This window comes from Panulirus ornatus, chromosome 55 (assembly GCF_036320965.1).
Source record: "Panulirus ornatus isolate Po-2019 chromosome 55, ASM3632096v1, whole genome shotgun sequence".
Classification (NCBI taxonomy): Eukaryota; Metazoa; Arthropoda; class Malacostraca; order Decapoda; family Palinuridae; genus Panulirus; species Panulirus ornatus.
This window is the reverse complement of record NC_092278.1, coordinates 40,141,751-40,159,598: the sequence shown is the minus strand read 5'-3', so window position 1 is coordinate 40,159,598 and position 17,848 is coordinate 40,141,751. Positions and strand designations below refer to the sequence as shown.

Here is a 17,848-nt window from a genome sequence, read left to right as displayed (position 1 = left end):
AGCTAACAGTGGCAGGAGCAAAGCGTCAGAAACGCTCCCTTTCTTGTACTGTTATTTTCTAAAAGTGGGAACAGCAAGTCTTAAGCCCTGAATGCATAAGACTAGAAGAGGGTGGTCATGCTGGAAGTGAAATGCCTGAAAACAATATGAGGACTGAGTGGGGCTGATCATGTAATAAAGGACAGAGGAGGAGAAATGTGTGACAGTTAGCAGAATAGGACTGAGAGAGTGGGCCATGGCAAGCTCAAATGGTGTGATCATACGGAAAGGATAAGCGCGCGCGCGCAGGGGGGGGGGGTCAGAAAATGAGGGAGCAAGGGGTAAAGGAAGACTGAGAAGGATATAGAAAGATGAAGTAAAAGAGGCTTTGGGATGTCATGACCTGAACAGTACTAGAGGTGATGGGCATGCATGAGAGAGAGAAAACTGAAGTGATGTGTTATATAGGGTTGTGCTATCAGTGGGCTGAGCCAGAGAATATGGAATAGTCTGGGAAAAAACCATGAAATGGTCAGAACAACTTGAAGATGGATAGGGACTCTGGCTATATTCATGATAGCTAAAGAGTGGATAAGAGCAAGTGAGGTCATTCTCCTGTTCCTAGTACTACCTGGATAATGTGAGAAATGACAGACTAGGATACAATAAAAAAATCCCTTGGTATCCTCAACAACAATTCATCCAGTCCTTTAATTACACTTTAACTATAAGGTCATCCAACCAGTCAAATATAAATATAATACAGCAGCAAACACACAAACCATAGCACTCAGAACAATCACTAGATGTCTAAAAGCCATAAACATCAACACAATGAAACAAAGTTCCTCCACATACAACCCCATCTTAATATAATATATTATTCTTTCTTTCTTTTAAACTATTCGCCATTTCCCGCATTAGCGAGGTAGCGTTAGGAACAGAGGACTGGGCCTTTCTTGGAATATCCTCACCTGGCCCCCTCTGTTCCTTCTTTTGCAAAATTAAAAAAAAAAAAAAAAAAAAAAAAAAAAAAATGAGGGGAAGATTTCCAGCCCCCCGCTCCCTCCCCTTTTAGTCGCCTTCTACGACACGCAGGGAATACGTGGGAAGTATTCTTAATCCCCTATCCCCAGGGATAATAATATATTATAAATAATGATAATAATGATAATAATAATAATAATAATAAGAGTAAATGTGAATAAGAGCAAGGTTATTAGGTACAGTAGGGTTGAGGGTCAAGTCAATTGGGAGGTGAGTTTGAATGGAGAAAAACTGGAGGAAGTGAAGTGTTTTAGATATCTGGGAGTGGATCTGGCAGCGGATGGGACCATGGAAGCGGAAGTGGATCATAGGGTGGGGGAGGGGGCGAAAATTCTGGGAGCCTTGAAGAATGTGTGGAAGTCGAGAACATTATCTCGGAAAGCAAAAATGGCTATGTTTGAAGGAATATTGGTTCCAACAATGTTGTATGGTTGCGAGGCGTGGGCTATGGATAGAGTTGTGCGCAGGAGGATGGATGTGCTGGAAATGAGATGTTTGAGGACAATGTGTGGTGTGAGGTGGTTTGATCGAGTAAGTAACGTAAGGGTAAGAGAGATGTGTGGAAATAAAAAGAGCGTGGTTGAGAGAGCAGAAGAGGGTGTTTTGAAATGGTTTGGGCACATGGAGAGAATCAGTGAGGAAAGATTGACCAAGAGGATACATGTGTCGGAGGTGGAGGGAACGAGGAGAAGAGGGAGACCAAATTGGAGGTGGAAAGATGGAGTGAAAAAGATTTTGTGTGATCGGGGCCTGAACATGCAGGAGGGTGAAAGGAGGGCAAGGAATAGAGTGAATTGGAGCGATGTGGTATACCAGGGTTGACGTGCTGTCAGTGGATTGAATCAAGGCATGTGAAGCGTCTGGGGTAAACCATGGAAAGCTGTGTAGGTATGTATATTTGCGTGTGTGGACGTATGTATATACATGTGTATGGGGGTGGGTTGGGCCATTTCTTTTGTCTGTTTCCTTGCGCTACCTCGCAAACGCGGGAGACAGCGAAAAAAAAAAAATAATAATAATAATAATAATAATAATTGGTTTCATACGCCAACACAATGAAACAAAGTTCCTCCACATACAACCCCATCTTAATAATATAAATTAATATATCATAAATAATAATAATAATAATCATTGGTTTCATACGTGAAGGTTGGTTAGCAGCAGGGGTGTCTGATGTTTCCATGGCTTTGAGTCTGTTTATGGATGGAGTGGCAAGGGAGGTAAGTGCAGGGGTCTTAGAGAGATGGGTTAGTAAATAGTCTGTAGAGGGTCTCCCTCATTACTTAGGTCTGTCCAACTGATAATCAGTTGATATTCACCAGACAAACAACTCACAGAACTCTGTCACTCGTCACTTATCTGCCATCATCAACAGGCAGTACCTTAGTTAAGATGATGTGGATTAACTGTGTGGCTCTGAATTCTCCCATCAGGAGAGGTGGATTTCAATGTGCCTCTGAAACACCACTGAAGGTATGCATTTTTCAATCTGGGTTTAGTCTCTTTACGAAGTTTTTCTCTAAACCATCTTCCTATCAATTTTTTTCATTCATGAAACTTTGTCGCTGTCTCCCGCATTAGCACAAGGAAACAGATGAAAGAATGGCCCAACCCACCCACATACACATGTATATACATACATGTCCACACACACATATATATATACCTATACATTTTAACGTATACACATATGTACATACACAGACATATACATATATACACATGAACATAATTAATACTTGCTGCCTTTATTCATTCCCGTCGCCAACCCGCCACACATGAAATGACACCCCTCTTCCCCCGCACACGCCCGAGGTAGCACTAGGAAGAGACAAAAAAGTTAACATTCATTCACACTCAGTCTCTAGCTGTCATGTATAATGCATCGAAACCACAACTCCCTTTCCACATCCAGGCCCCACACAACTTTCCATGGTTTACCCTAGACGCTTCACATGCCCTGCTTCAATTCACTGACAGCACGTCGACCTGGTATACCACATCGTTCCAATTCACTCTATTCCTTGCATGCCTTACACCCTCCTGCATGTTCAGGTCCCGATCGCTCAAAGTCTTTTTCACTCCATCCTTCCACCTCCAATTTGGTCTCCCACTTCTCCTCGTTCTCTCCACCTCCAACACATATATATCCTCTTTGTCAATCTTTCCTCATTCATTCTCGCCATGTGACCAAACCATTTCAATACACCCTCCTCTGCTCTCTCACCACACTTTTTATTACCACACATCTCTCTTACCCTTTCATGACTTATTTGATCAAACCACCTCACACCACATATTGTCCTCAAACATCTCAGTTCCAACTCATCCACCCTCCTCCGCACAACTCTATCTATAGCCCATGCCTCGCATCCATATACTATTGTTGGAACCACTATTGCTTCAAACATACCTATTTTTGCTTTCTGATATAATATTCTCATCTTTCACACATTCTTCAACGCTCCTAGACACCCCCCCCCCCCCCCCCCCCCCCCCCCCCCCGACTCACTTTCGCTTCCATGGTTCCATCCGCTGCAAAATCCACTCCCAAATATCTAAAACACTTCACTTCCTCCAGTTTTTCTCCATTCAAACTTACCTCCCAACTGACTTGTCCCTCAACCCTACTGTACCTAATAACCTTGCTCATATTCACATTTACTCTGGGCTTTCTTCTTTCTCACACTTTACCAAACTCAAGTCACCAGCTTCTACAGTTTCTCACCTGAATCAACCACAAGCACTGTATCATCAGCGAACAACAACTGACTCACTTTTCAAGCCCTCTCATCCACATCAGACTGCATACTTGCCCCTCTCCAAAACTCTTGCCTAACAACCCCATCTATAAACACAGAGAGAGAGAGAGAGAGAGAGAGAGAGAGAGAGAGAGAGAGAGAGAGAGAGAGAGAGAGGGGGGGAGAGAGAGAGAGAGAGAGAGAGAGAGAGAGAGAGAGAGAGAGAGAGAGAGAGAGAGAGAGAGAGAGAGAGAGAGCTAGTCATTCTGCTAACTCTGGTTTCAAGAAAAAAGCCCTTACTATTCGCTCCTTTACCTCAATGTCGATGCTCAACATCATTACAAAGAGCTCTGAGGCTAAAACCATCCCTTGTAGTACCCCATACAGTCCATCTCCTTCCTCAGACATGCTTAAGTTTGCAACTACTCTGAAATACCCATTTTTCAGAAACTCCTTTATCCATCTTTCTATCATACCCTTAATGTTTTGTCTAACTGCTTTCTATCTAGCTATCTATCTATCTAAATTGCTGAAGCCTGTTCCATTCTGGAATTCCTTCAAGGGATTGGCCACAGCAATAGTCTCCATAACTAGTGAACTCCATTGCCGCTTCTTAGCCTTTAGTGCCTCAACCTTAACAGGCCACTAAAAGAGGGAAACTCTAGCACACTATTTGCACAGGCATTCTACCTAATGCTCCTGCCTTATGTTCCTACCAACTATTTTGACCCAATGTTTCTACCTAATACTCCTAAATACTAACACTATCTACTGCTCCTACCAATTTGCCAAAAGGCAGGGCAAGGACATAGCACTCACACCAAAAAATCTAGTTACAAAGAATAAGCTTTGTGAAGTAAGTGTCGTAGAATAAGCTTTGTGAAGTAAGTGTCATCAAGTGTTAAGTGTGACAAGGGGAGACTGCGTGTTTGTGGAGAGAATGCCAATAGTCCACAGGTGGGTGAGGCAGAAAGCGAAGACAGCTACCTGGGTCAGAAGACCACTGAAGTGCTGGCTCACTACGCAGCTGCCACTAACCCTCCTGATACCCAGGCAAGTAGTAGTGGTACTATCAGAGCTGCCAACCTTGTAAAAAAAAAAAAAAATAAATAAATAAATATAGAAAAAAACAGAATTCTGAGTATAAAAAGGGAATTTTGCAAAGTGAAACTTAAAACCACATGCAATACAGGTTGCACTTTTAATACAGGAAATTGTGATATCCAGTGCTCAAGCTGCACTTTTAATACAGGAAATTGTGATGTCCAGTGCTCAAGCTGTTACCTCCATTCATCTATCTACATGTAGATAGTCCACATAGTCCACACTTGTTCCCTTTAAAACCAACGAAGTATCTTGTCAGAGGTGTTTCATTTTCGGTCCTTGAATTAAGTCAACAGAGGTTCTAAAGTTTGTTTGTCTGCACAAATTCAGTCCTGGCTAGAGTTTTTTTGTTATGGGCAGTGGCTGCCTGTTTGCACTTCAGAAGCCTTTCACTAAACTTCACTAGATGATAAATCATATGCAATACAAACAACAGCAAGCCAAAACATCAAAACATGAGGAACAAGTTTTCACACATGGGAGATGTCTGTAACTTTTTGACCTCTTCAAACTCTTCCATTATGAACTGATCATTGTCTAATGTCTTTTCCTTATCATATCATATCACTTTCTTAATGTCTTACATAGACATAATCTGGCATTTGTAATGGTAATATGAATATTTTCACTGGTTTGTTAAGAGATTACCGCACCATAAATTTTGCAGGAAAGGATCGGGTTTATACACAGTATTTCATTTTAGCCCCATTAATCAATGGTCTAGGCCCAAACAAACTGATGTGATGATGTAACTTACTTGCTGAGGATTTGATTTTTCAAGCAAAATTTTCATTGTTAATCCATCTGTCAGTAATATAAAATTCTTAGTAAATTAAATTTCATTACTTTGAAGACAGCAATAGATAGAAGGGAACTAGCAATCTCTTGTCCACTTCTATACATGATAATTTTGCAAGACTTTCTGAAGCCTCAGGAGGGCCTGGCCTAAGAGTAGAACTAGCCTGGTTACACAAGCTAACGATATGATCTGACGTAAGACCGAACATGCAACAATTTGTGTAGTTATTTCCGCAAAATGGTCAGAAATTGACCGATGCCCAACTGTTATTTGTACACTGCATTAATATTTGCATTTGGGATAAGAATGTGCACTATATACTGAACAGTGCACCCCTGTTCATGTACAAGTGTACATGACCAAAACTTTAAAAAACACATTTTACAAAGAAAAACCGTACTGCCGTATTCATCTAATAAAATGTAACAAATAAGGCAAAAATGTCACGGTTGGCAGCTTTGTAATGTATCTCCCTGGTCGTTGGCTGCCTACCTACCTACTAACAAGTACCTTTGACCATAATTTACCACAATGAAAGGGTTAGCACTAAGTACTCAACATATCTTGCCTGATGAGTACAACTATTCCCTTCTGCTGCCACCTGCATTATATAAAAATCTATTCTGGGTTCATCCATGACTGATCTCAACCATGTGTCAATCATCTTTTACGTGTTTCTGTAGTTGTTCCATGAATGTTTGTTTTCATCCTCCCAAGAGTATATCTCATTTATTTTTGTCTGACCTTTTTTTTCCTTCCACAGTGTTCTTGACGACAGTACATTTTATACATTTTCCTTTATACCTTCAAATTGTTGCCAAATATGTAGTATACCTTTTTCTTCTTTCTAGGCTATACAAGTCCAATTATTTCTGCCTTTCATGGTAGCATGGAAGTTCATATCGTCCCAAATCCTCAATTTTGCTTGTGAAATGCTTCAGATTTCTTTCCAACTTATTTCCATTTGTTGGTGAACATCTGACATAGCAATATTAAATTTGGCTTCCTATATGTATATCAAAAATTTTCACCTACAGATTTCTTCTCTCTTTCAGTGAGTTCTCAGAATCATACCACACATTACTCAGCCTGATAATGTTCTCTTTTCAACACATTCTGTGATTCCTAGTTTTCTATTTATGATGAAACCCAAATCTTTTAAAACTGTCTCAATTTCTATCACTTTCTCTGTTGTGCCTTCAAATAGTAGCACCAATGTATTCTTATTTGTTCCATAACTTATAGCTCAAATCTATCTTCATTAAATAATACTACTTTGAGCTTTATGTTAGTTAGAAACTCTTTGATCCATCTTCCAGACTTGGTACCCTTCCATCTTTCTGAATTACCCTTAATGTTTTGTTCAGATACTTTCTCCAAGAAACTCCATGGTTTACTTTCTCAAATGATTTTTACAAAAAAAAGAAAAAAATAATGTCCATTCTCTTTCCTTACATTATTTTTCATGTATATCATTGTAATGTGTTAATAATATGATTTGCATTTGTCTTGGGCTGATTCTAAACAAATACTCTTTTAAATGTTTCAGTAGCTGTTTCATGCATCTTTATTTCTCTTTGTAGTATACTAAATAGAAATTCTAGCTTCCAAATTGCACACCAATATTTTTGTATAATCTATTTTCAGCATGTTCCACGGTATCCTTAAAGATCTAATTACTGCATCTTTCTTGTTGAGAGGCTTTTAGGTTCAATACACTTTCCCTTAAACCTTCAGTTTGTTACCATGTGTAGCTCATATTTCCTTGTAAGATATTTAGTTTAAGCTGGTAGTACCTATGTTCCATCCCCTCAATCTTGCTTGTGAAACATCTATCATTCACTTAACATCCTGCATATCTCCTCAAGTGTCGCTTTCATTCTTTTCTACCACCTTAATGGGTCCAATCTCTGATTTATTTTTTGCTTTGTTCTGTATGTGTATAGTAACTTTAAGTTTCTTTCCATGTTCTGAGTAACACTCCATTCACTGTCTGTTCTCCTTAAAGGGATTTCATTAAAACTAAATCTGCATTCTTTACGTTTCCATCCAATTCTTTTGGTCTTGGCTTTCACCCACTATTCTTTTCTTTTTTTCTATGATGTTCTCTAAGGATTTTAGTCAAATTTCTGTTCAAAATCCTTTTCATGATCTCTCCAATCCGATCTGTCTTAGTTAAAATCTAGTCATTCGATCTGCTTTTGTACTCTGTTGCTATATCACAGTTACAGTACATTTTCACATTATATACTGAGAGAGAGAGAGAGAGAGAGAGAGAGAGAGAGAGAGAGAGAGAGAGAGAGAGAGAGAGAGAATGGTACCTACTAATGATGAGATTCAGCCATTATGGTAGGGCTAGTGCAAAGTGTTTATTGAATGTCTTATTTGATGAATGAGAGAGCAGGACACACACACACACAAAACATTCCTTTGTAACTCACCTGTATTTCCACCTACAAAAAGTTTTGCCAACATTAGTTAGCCCCTTTGGCCCAGCTAGGAACCAAACAGAAAAATAATGAAAAAGTAGCCTCAAAAAAATAATCTTATTGTAGTCTCTCATCTTTATAAAACTAAACATTCTTCACACTAACCAGCATAGGGAAGTAAATTATTAAGCACTGTGGTTGTTTTAATTCCCCCTTTAAAGATCGTTTCGCTGAAAGTAAGAAAACCTTTATGTTTACTGTTCAGGTTTTCAATGACAAAGAAAACAATTACAAAATATAAGAAGACATCCTATTTGTACAGAATTAAAGGAATCTGTTGCAAATATAATGATCCATACCTTTATAACTAAACACTGCTCATCTTTTCAAAGCCTTAAATTATTTCTATCTACTAATATCAACAGGATGGGGAAAAAATTATATACTATAACTAAATTTATTTAGTCATTGCAGGTTAGCAGGGACCACTGGCACCAGATCCTGGCAGGCAAACAATGTACCATTTCCACTCACCTGGTGAAGACCCTGTAGAGGAGAAAAATTACTAACTTTCTGCCACTTACCTCAATCGGAGATCACTCACTGCTTAAAACTTCATGCCCCGTAAATCCACCTCATCTCTCCACGTCTCCCCCTCAGTTTCCTCCCTATGCCCTGCTGCCATCAGTAGTCTCGTGGTTCTAGGTGTCCTTAGAGGAAAAATAAACCCAATTTTATCAGAAATCCTAATCAGCTGAAAATTTCAGCCTTGCAAACAATACCTTTTTTCTTTTTATAGTGGTCACCATGGCAAAAGCAAAACATGCACTAATCATGACCATCTCGGTGAAAAGATAAAAGGAAAGGAAAAATATGAAGAAATTAAATGGGGCTCTTTGAGTTTCTGCAGACCTGACTCTTATAGGAAGATAGGATGAGGCATTGTAACAGTCAATCCTCATGAGGCCAGTCTCGAAACAAAAACTATGGGAAGAAGCAGCCAGACACTTGCTAAAGTGCTAAAGGTCCAGGTCTTGATGGCTGGGGCACAGGCTGATAGTTCACAAGAGCAGTGGCCAAAATAATACCTGTAGAACTGTGATAAGGAAACAATATCATGGGAGAAAGAAAGGAATGGTTGCTCTTCCCCTACACCTCTTAAACTGTTCACTGTCTATGACATTGGTCTGTTTTAACAACTTTTTTTTCATGGTTGTGATCAGGTCATCCCTTACTTTTATATATTCCAAGCTGGTTAAATTTAAAGGCTTTAGCCTTCCCAATGTGACTAAGCTCTTTTAATTACGATACCATCTTTGATATCTTCCCATGAACCTGCTCAATTAGCTCATTGTGCTTCTTTAGGTGCAGTGACCAAACTTGAAAAGAATATTCTAGTTTTAACCTTATATAGGATTTGAAGAGCTTCCTTAATATTTCCTTATTCATATAATAAAAAGATTTCCTGGTATAAAGTTTGTCTCCTTAACTGTTTTCCTATGGTAGGACTTTCCTAAGGCCTTCTTACACAAAGAATTCTGTAGTGCGTAATTACCTACTTGCACTATATGGGGAGGGCGTTTAACACTCATGGGGTCCCATCTCTAGTACATTCTCTACTAACATACAACCCCTTTAACTTATGCATATTGTGTGCATTAACCATGTGTTTAGTCAGGATATTCCATTCATCTACCACTCTTATACTACAAAAGTAGTTCTTAATATCCTTTTCAACAACTTTCTCTGTGAGTGTGTGCAATTACCTATTTGTACTACAGGGAGGGAGTTTTACACTCATGGGGCCCCATCTCCATAATATTCTTTACTATCATACAATTTTTGAAATCTATGTAAACTGTCTGCATTAACAATGTCTATTTGTCTATGTCTAATTCCATTCCCTCCAGGAATTCCCATTGACGGGGTGGCAAATCATCCCCTCATATCCCTGTCCTTAAATGCATTCCTTTCATACACAATTGCACATATTCTTCCCTATTTCTCTCCCTCCAGTACTCTTCCACTCTTTCAGCAAAGAGGAAGACCACCTGTGACTTGGGGAAATACAGTGGAACCATGTCCTCATTCATTATATTCCAATATTGCACCATATATCTTTTGCAAAAAGTTTCCCACATAATTTCATGTTATGTTCACTAGTTGCTTTATTCCTACAGCTCTCAAAGAATTGTTCACGGTCCATGTCATCAGTCTATTTACAAATTTGCAGGTTATGATCCAAGGTTAGCAAATTAAAGCCTTTAGCCTGTGTAACTTTGCTCTCATAATTTTGGTACCATCTTTGTTGCCCTCCTCTGGACCTTCTCCATTTGCTCTTTGTGCTTCTTTACACGAGGTGACCAAACTTGAGAAGCATATTCTAGTTTTAGTTTTATGTATGACATAACAGCTACCTCAATATTTCCTTATCCACATACTTGAAAGTTATTCTGATATTTCCTGTCATATAATAATCAAACTGAGGCCTTCTTACACTTTGTCCCATCCTCATTACTTTACATTTCCATGGTCTAAAGTTAATCAACCATGTATCAGATGAACTTTGGAGTCTATTTAGATCCCCTTGTAAGGTGATGCAATCCTCAACGCTTTTCAATTCCCTCATGACATTTACATCATCTGCAAAAGTATTCAGGGAGGATGGATTCCATATCTTTAGGCAAATCATTCACATGGACCAAGAAAAGTAACAATCCTAAACCATATCTTTAGGCAAATCATTCACATAGACCAAGAAAAGTAACAATCCCAAACCATATCTTCAGGCAAATCATTCACACAGCCAAGAAAAGTAACAATCCCAAAACAGAACCCTGGAGTACTCCACTTGTGACCTTCACCTAACTGGAGAAGAATCCTCTGACATGCCTGTTTGTGTGTGCGTGTAATTACCCATTTGCACTGTAAAGGCAGGGAGTTTAACATTCATGGGGCTCCCTTCTCTAGAACATTCTCTACTACCATACAATCTTTTGGACTGATGCATGCTGTCTGCACTGACAAAGTCCTCAGTCAATCTGTTACATTCATCGACCACTCTTATACTATAAAAGCATTTTTTACATTTTTAATTGCAAGTTCCATACTTAAGTTCATGTTATGTCCCCTAGTTATTCTATCCCTACATTTCTTAAAAACCTGTCCACTATCTACACTGTCTGTCTCTTTAAAATCTTTAATGTCACCCCTCATTCTTCTACCTTCCGAGATGGGTAAATCTAAGGTCTCCAGCCTTTCCCTGTACCTTATCTCTCTTAATTCTGGTGCCAGCTTTGTTTACCTCCTCTGGTCCTTCTCTCTGAAGCAAATTAAACTTCTTTAGGAGCAATGGCCAAACCTGAGAAGCATACGTTAGTTTTGGCCTTGTGTAGGGTATGAATACCTTGCTAAATATTTTCATATCCACAAACTTTAAAGTTATTCTGATATCTACCAGCAGACAGTTTGTCTCCTTAACTTTTCTCTTGATATGAGACTCTTATGACAGGTTAGGAACACTGACAACTCCAAAGACCTTCTCATACATAGGATCCTCAAATGTATTTCCTACTTGGTAATGATTTATACTAAGGCCTTCTCTTGCTTTGTTCCATCCTCATCATTTTACTTTGCTCGGGATGAATTTCACCAACCCTATTTCAGACCCACTTTGAAGTCTGTTTTGGTTCACTTGTAAGATGAAGCAATCCTCCTTGCTTTTCATTTTCTTTATGATCTTTGCATCAACTGCTAACATGTTCAAGTAGGATTCCCTACCTTCTGGCAAGTCATTAATACAGATCAGGAAGAGTAATGGTTCCAGGGCACTCCAATGGTCACCTCAACTCATTTGGAAAAGGCTCCTCTAACATGCATTTTTAGTTTCCTCCCACTGCGATAATCTTCTCTCCATCAGTGGAATTTCTCCCTTTTTCCTGCCCAGTGATCCAGCTTCTTAATCAGCCTCATATATGATACAATGTTTAATGCTTTCTGACAATCGAGACACAGACAGTCTACCCAGGACTTAGCACACTCTCAAAGAACTCTAAGAGGTTAGTTACACATGATCTTTCCCTACGATTATGCTCTCTTAGGAAATTTTTCCTCCACAGAAAGTCATCCACTTGCTTTCTAGTAAAATTTTCCAGAACCTTACACACCATACTCATTAGTGAGACCTGTCTGTAATTCACTGCCTGTTCCTGGTCTCCTTTCCAAAATATGTGTTTGACTTTTGCTCTTTTCCATTCCCTAGGTACTTTGCCTCTCTCTTAAGACATCTTGAACAATAATTCAAGTGGTTATCTAGCATATACACACATATCTTTAGCACATATAGTGATATCTTATCAACAACATAAGCCTTATATGAGTCATATCCTTTTGGTAGTGTTAATTAACATCTCTAGATATCTCAATGATTTCCAAAACCTTTTTTACATTCCATCTCACTGGTGTTGGGGCTAAAAAGTCTTCCATCATGTGTGTGTGGGTGGGTGTGTGTGTGTGTGTGTGTGTGTGTGTGTGTGTGTGTGTGTGTGTGTGTGTGTGTGTGTGTAATTACATATTTCAATGGTACAGGAAGAGGGTTCTTCACTCATGGGGACATGTCTCCTGAAATTTCTAACCAATCAAGAAGTCCTTCAACCTCTTAACTCCTCTAGCCAGACAATTACACAAGCTGGGCACCTCCTCTAGATGAATATATGCACTGAGTTCAGAGCCTTTATTTTAAGGTCACCATCCAAGTCTGAGGAGCTACCAAGGTGGCAGCGAGTGACAATTTCTCCAAACAGTCAGTCATCCTCCAGCCATGAATGGGGACTGGATGTAATGGAGGCCTTCTGCATAAGAAGGTGGTGTAAATGGATATATGAGTCACAAACAAAGGATGAACTTTGTGTACTGAGGAAAGAATTGAGCCTTTTATGAGTGTGGAAGTCCATCTTTCACTTTAACACATTGGGCATGGGTTGAGGTTGTACATATGACTGTTCAAAGGCTGTACAGATCATACCTGACCCACTCCTTAGAACTGGGCATGGAGTAATGATAACATACTGAAAGATAGAAAAGCACCCCAAATTCTCCAACTATAGGCAAGGCATACATTCTGATCCTCTACACTTGAGCGATGAAAAGGTTTAAAAATGGTCATCTTTCGGTCATCTTTAAAGCAAACCCTCTGAAATCAAACTGAGCAATCAATGAATGGTTATAAACAAACAATATTTTGCATGTTCAGTTGATTCCTCTTGGAATATGCTAACATGAACTTACAAAAGCAAAACAGCAAGCCCTCTTTTGCCCTGCAGGAGGGATATCAAAAAACATTAATAATAAAATACAAAAAGCAACTAAATAATATGTACCATTCTCTTCTCTATATCTCCTACGGTCATGATCACGGCTACGGGATCGATGGTGTCTGAAAAAGAAAAAATATTAGAGTAAGAAGTAATAAGAAGATTTCCTTACTCATTATCTTAAGGGGAAAATCAGAAGTGAAAAAAATTATTTATACCTTAAATGCCTCTCGTGCAACACAGAATTGGTTCAGAACCCTCTAAAAAGGTATATTTACATAGATTTCTCTAAAACAAGGTCTATGCATGTACTGAAGCTCAAAATTTACATCTTTTTTTCCGAGAGACTATTCTTTAACAACTCTTCAGCTCTCTGACACATACTCCTCTCTGTTAAGCTCTCATATCTTATTCAATCAAGCCTCTTCACACCACATACATTATTCTCTACGGCCCACAACTCACATCCATACAACAATGATGGAACTAATAAGCCACAAAACATTCCCATCTCTCCCCGTAAGGACAATGCCTTATATTTACATGATCCTTTGCACCTTTACCCACTCTATGGCTCACTTCAGCTCCCACAGTTCTCAAAAACTTATACGTCTGTAATTCAAACACTCAACTCTGTCCCTTTGCCTTTATACAATGGCACTATACAGGCATTCTACTGCCGATCCTCAGACACCTCATCATAATCCATACACACAATGAAAATCATAACTATCTTAACCAATCAACAGCAGTCACCCCCATTCTTAAGAAATTCAACTGCAGCACCATTTACTATTCTCTTTTGCTTTGTCACACCACTTGCTATGACTCCCTCATTTTGCATGCCTCCCAAACAAAAACACCCCACATCTGCCACCCATTCATCTAACACATGCAACAATCCTTCAAAGTACTCACTCCAACTCCTCTTCACTTTTTTCTGCCTGTGACCTCTTCCCCATTTGCTCCCTTCACCAATGCTCCCATTTGTTAACTTGTCTTTCCTCACAAAATAAACTTTCTAAAACATTTTTTTTAATTCTCTATGAGGTTTGCCACTACTTGTTTATCGCAACCATCATTTTCCCTCTTTTTCAGCCCTTGCACCTTCCTCTTAACTTTCTGGCACTTCCTCTTGTATATATAGATAGCACTTGGTACACAGCCACTAACAAGAAAGGTATATTACCAATGCTACCTGCCTGAGTATCAGGAGTGAGCCAGCTCTTCCAACACTTCAGTGGTGGTCATTTTGCACTCCTATGACCCAGGTAGTTGTCTTCTCTTTCTGCCTCACCCCTCACAGGGACTGCTGGCATTCTCTCCACACACATGCAATCTTTTCTCGTCAGAAATAACACTGGACAACACTTAACTCACACAGCTCATTCTTTTTTTTTTTTTTTTTTTTTTTTTTTATACTTTGTCGCTGTCTCCCGCGTTTCTGTGGTGAGCACTATGCACTAGCCCAGCCTCTTGGAGCAATAGATATGTTGTTGGTAGGAGCACTAGACAAGTGCATTCAGTAGAAACATAGGTAATATTAGTAGCTAGGAACATTAGGTAGGAACATTATGTGGAAGTAGTAGGTTGGAACATTAGGTGGGAATGTTAGGTAGTCACATTAAGTAGAAGCCTCTGAAAACACTTCTCATCTTCCACTTGCCTCTCTCAGCTTTTCACAGACTCTCCTAAACTCAGACACCAACTTCTACAGCTTCTTACTTAAACATGCCACCAGCAAACAATAACCTACTCACTTTCTATGCCCACTCACCCCCTAAAGACTCAATCCTCTCTCCAATACCCTTACATTTATCTCCCTCACTACCCCATCCATAAACAGTCATGTTATCACCCACCCCTGGCAAAGACCCATATTCACCTGGATTCAATCAATATCCTCTCTACCTCCTTGCAAACATGCCTAACACTCTTGATAAAAACTCCTCACTGCTTCTGATAACCCTCCTCCCAAACAATATATTCATAGCACCTTCAACGACCCTAACCCTATCATATGCTCTCTTCAGATCCATAAATGCCACATACAAATTTGTCTGTTTCTCTAAGCATTTCTCACACTTATTCTTCAAAGCGAACACCTGATCCACACATCCTCCATCAATTATAAAAACACAATGTCCCTCCCCAGTCTGAGGCTCTGTACATGCCTTTTTGCCCTCTCTATCACCAATATCCATTTTCCTACAGATCTTACCAGGTACACTCAACAAACTTACACCTCTGTGTTTCATATACTTACCTTTGTCCACCCTGTCTTCATACGGTGGCACTAATACATGCAATCCAGCAATCCTCAGGCACCTCACTCAGAAAATCCTACCTAATCTATCAACAACACTCACCCCCTTTCTTAAGAAATTCAACAACAATACCATCACTACAGCCACTTTGATACATACCATCTTATGCAAGGTTTTCACCAACTCCACTTCTCTTTAAATCATTAATTTGCCATAACTCGCTCACTCTGAATTCTTAACTAACCCTCCTTATACCACGTATCATCCTCAAACATATCACTACACCTGAAAATATTTCTGGAGTACCTTATACTTCTGGCAGCAGAGCAGCATAAATCATAAGACACATAGAAGATGTAAACAATGTCTCACAAGTCCAAGATGTATATCACATTTTCTATTATCTTTAGTTAATAATAATTACAAGCTTGAAATATTTTTCAAAACATTTGAGAATTACTCACACACAGTGTCATAGGATATCATGACTAATGCAGTGAAAAGGAACCACAGAAAATAGACAAGTAGAGAGACAATGAAAGGGTTAGAATCAACCTTCTTTCCAAGCCATTTATCTTTCACACACATTTCTGCATGTCTTGTATAAACAATCTACAGCATCTTATTAGACCTCATCTCGCCCCATATTCTACATATTCTTCATATGTATTCTAAACTCACACAACACGTCAATGTCCTTTGTTAAAAATAACAAACCATCTACTTCCTTTTGCCATCTTTTATTTCATCTTCTCACATTCCACTTAACACACACACACACACACACACACACACACACACACACACACACACACACATCTACAAAGTGCATCACAAATCTTATACATTTTTGTTTCTGTTCTCATATCTGGGGAAGGGATTAAGTAAATAAAGCCATGCATGTTTCATGGAACTGAGGTCCCAATCCAGCAAGCTGACAGAGCTGAGATGCTCCCATTTCCTAGGTTCTACCATGAATAGGAATGACAATTAACAGAGATGAGTACCCAAACCTAACTCTATTATATGAGTGAAGTGCTTACTAACCACAGCACTGAAATGGATACAAGCAGACTGGATGAAAAGCAAGAAAATGCAATTATGTCAAGGAACTTCAACTTCTACTCTGGAAAAACAAAGTGAAACAAAGTATAATCTATTAGATAACATACAATGGTTCAATAGTCTGAACAGCAGTAATGCACAACCAAACATGGGAATCTTTTACCAGCACATAAATAAAGTTATCATAAAAGTAGTGCCAAGTAAAAGAAAATATAGCAGTAGCACTATCATAATGTGGTTAGGAGGTGCTGCTATTACAGGAATGGCTAGAAATTGGGAAAAGTTCTTAATTTCATTGCCTCAAGAGGATACTCTTTTAGTTTTCTGAAGTATCCAAGTCACCCCACTTTCTCATGGTGACCTCATTACTACTTCTTTAAGGATAGAACAAAAGGGGAAGGCATTGGCTAACCCAACCAGGGCAACAGTAGTAGTAATTCTGAAACAAAGACTAACACTTGAGGTTTGTTGAGGTTTTACTTTTTCGGACAATCTGGGAGCCAAGATGCCACAGGAAAACAATGTGCTGGAGCTACCCTCTATAAGAGGCCTGTCGAGGATGAAGCACAAAAGGCTAAGAAGTGGCACTGGAGTCTAACAGTCATGTCGTGGAGTAAAATGGACAAGTTACTGAGAGAGAGATGGAACTGAATGTAAATGTGATGACTGGTAAGAGTAAAAGGGGTGAGCTTATGGAGAAATTCAAAAGTTATAGTTTGGATGTGCTGGGGATTTGGGAAACCCATATCCTTATGCAGGGTGAAAGCAGAAATGATGAATGCAAGTTATGGGAGGGCATGGAATTAGGAGCGGTACGGAGGGGAATAAATGATAATTATCAGAAAAGAAGGAAAGAAGGATGTGCAACTGAGCTATCATTAAGAGTACTGGAGGATGTTACAGAGCATGGATGGAATGGATCAACAATAGTATTGCAGAAAGAAAAGACTGGATTGTGAAGTGTGCATGGGTATGTGTATACGCACCTGTGAATAGAAAGACAGTGAGGTAAGGATGAAATGACGCATTTCTAGAAAAATCCGAATGACTGCATAAATGGTTTGGAGGAGAAAAAGGTGGTGATAACAGATGATATGATAGT

The 17,848-nt window shown here is 39.2% G+C and overlaps 1 protein-coding gene across 3 annotated transcripts in view; it reads right to left on the bottom strand.

Moving 5' to 3' along the window:
* Window positions 1-17,848, bottom strand: part of LOC139765725 (luc7-like protein 3) — a 158,991-nt gene that overhangs the window by 43,078 nt on the left and 98,065 nt on the right. For 2 of the 3 annotated variants that reach the window (XM_071693543.1, XM_071693544.1), the window contains 2 exons: window positions 13,481-13,536; window positions 8,687-8,812 (listed from right to left, as the gene is read on the bottom strand). In XM_071693543.1, coding sequence (XP_071549644.1) covers window positions 8,787-8,812; window positions 13,481-13,536 — 82 coding nt within the window. In that variant the 3' untranslated portion in view covers window positions 8,687-8,786. The remainder of the gene's footprint in view (window positions 1-8,686; window positions 8,813-13,480; window positions 13,537-17,848) is intronic. The other variant, XM_071693542.1, reaches the window with a different exon arrangement.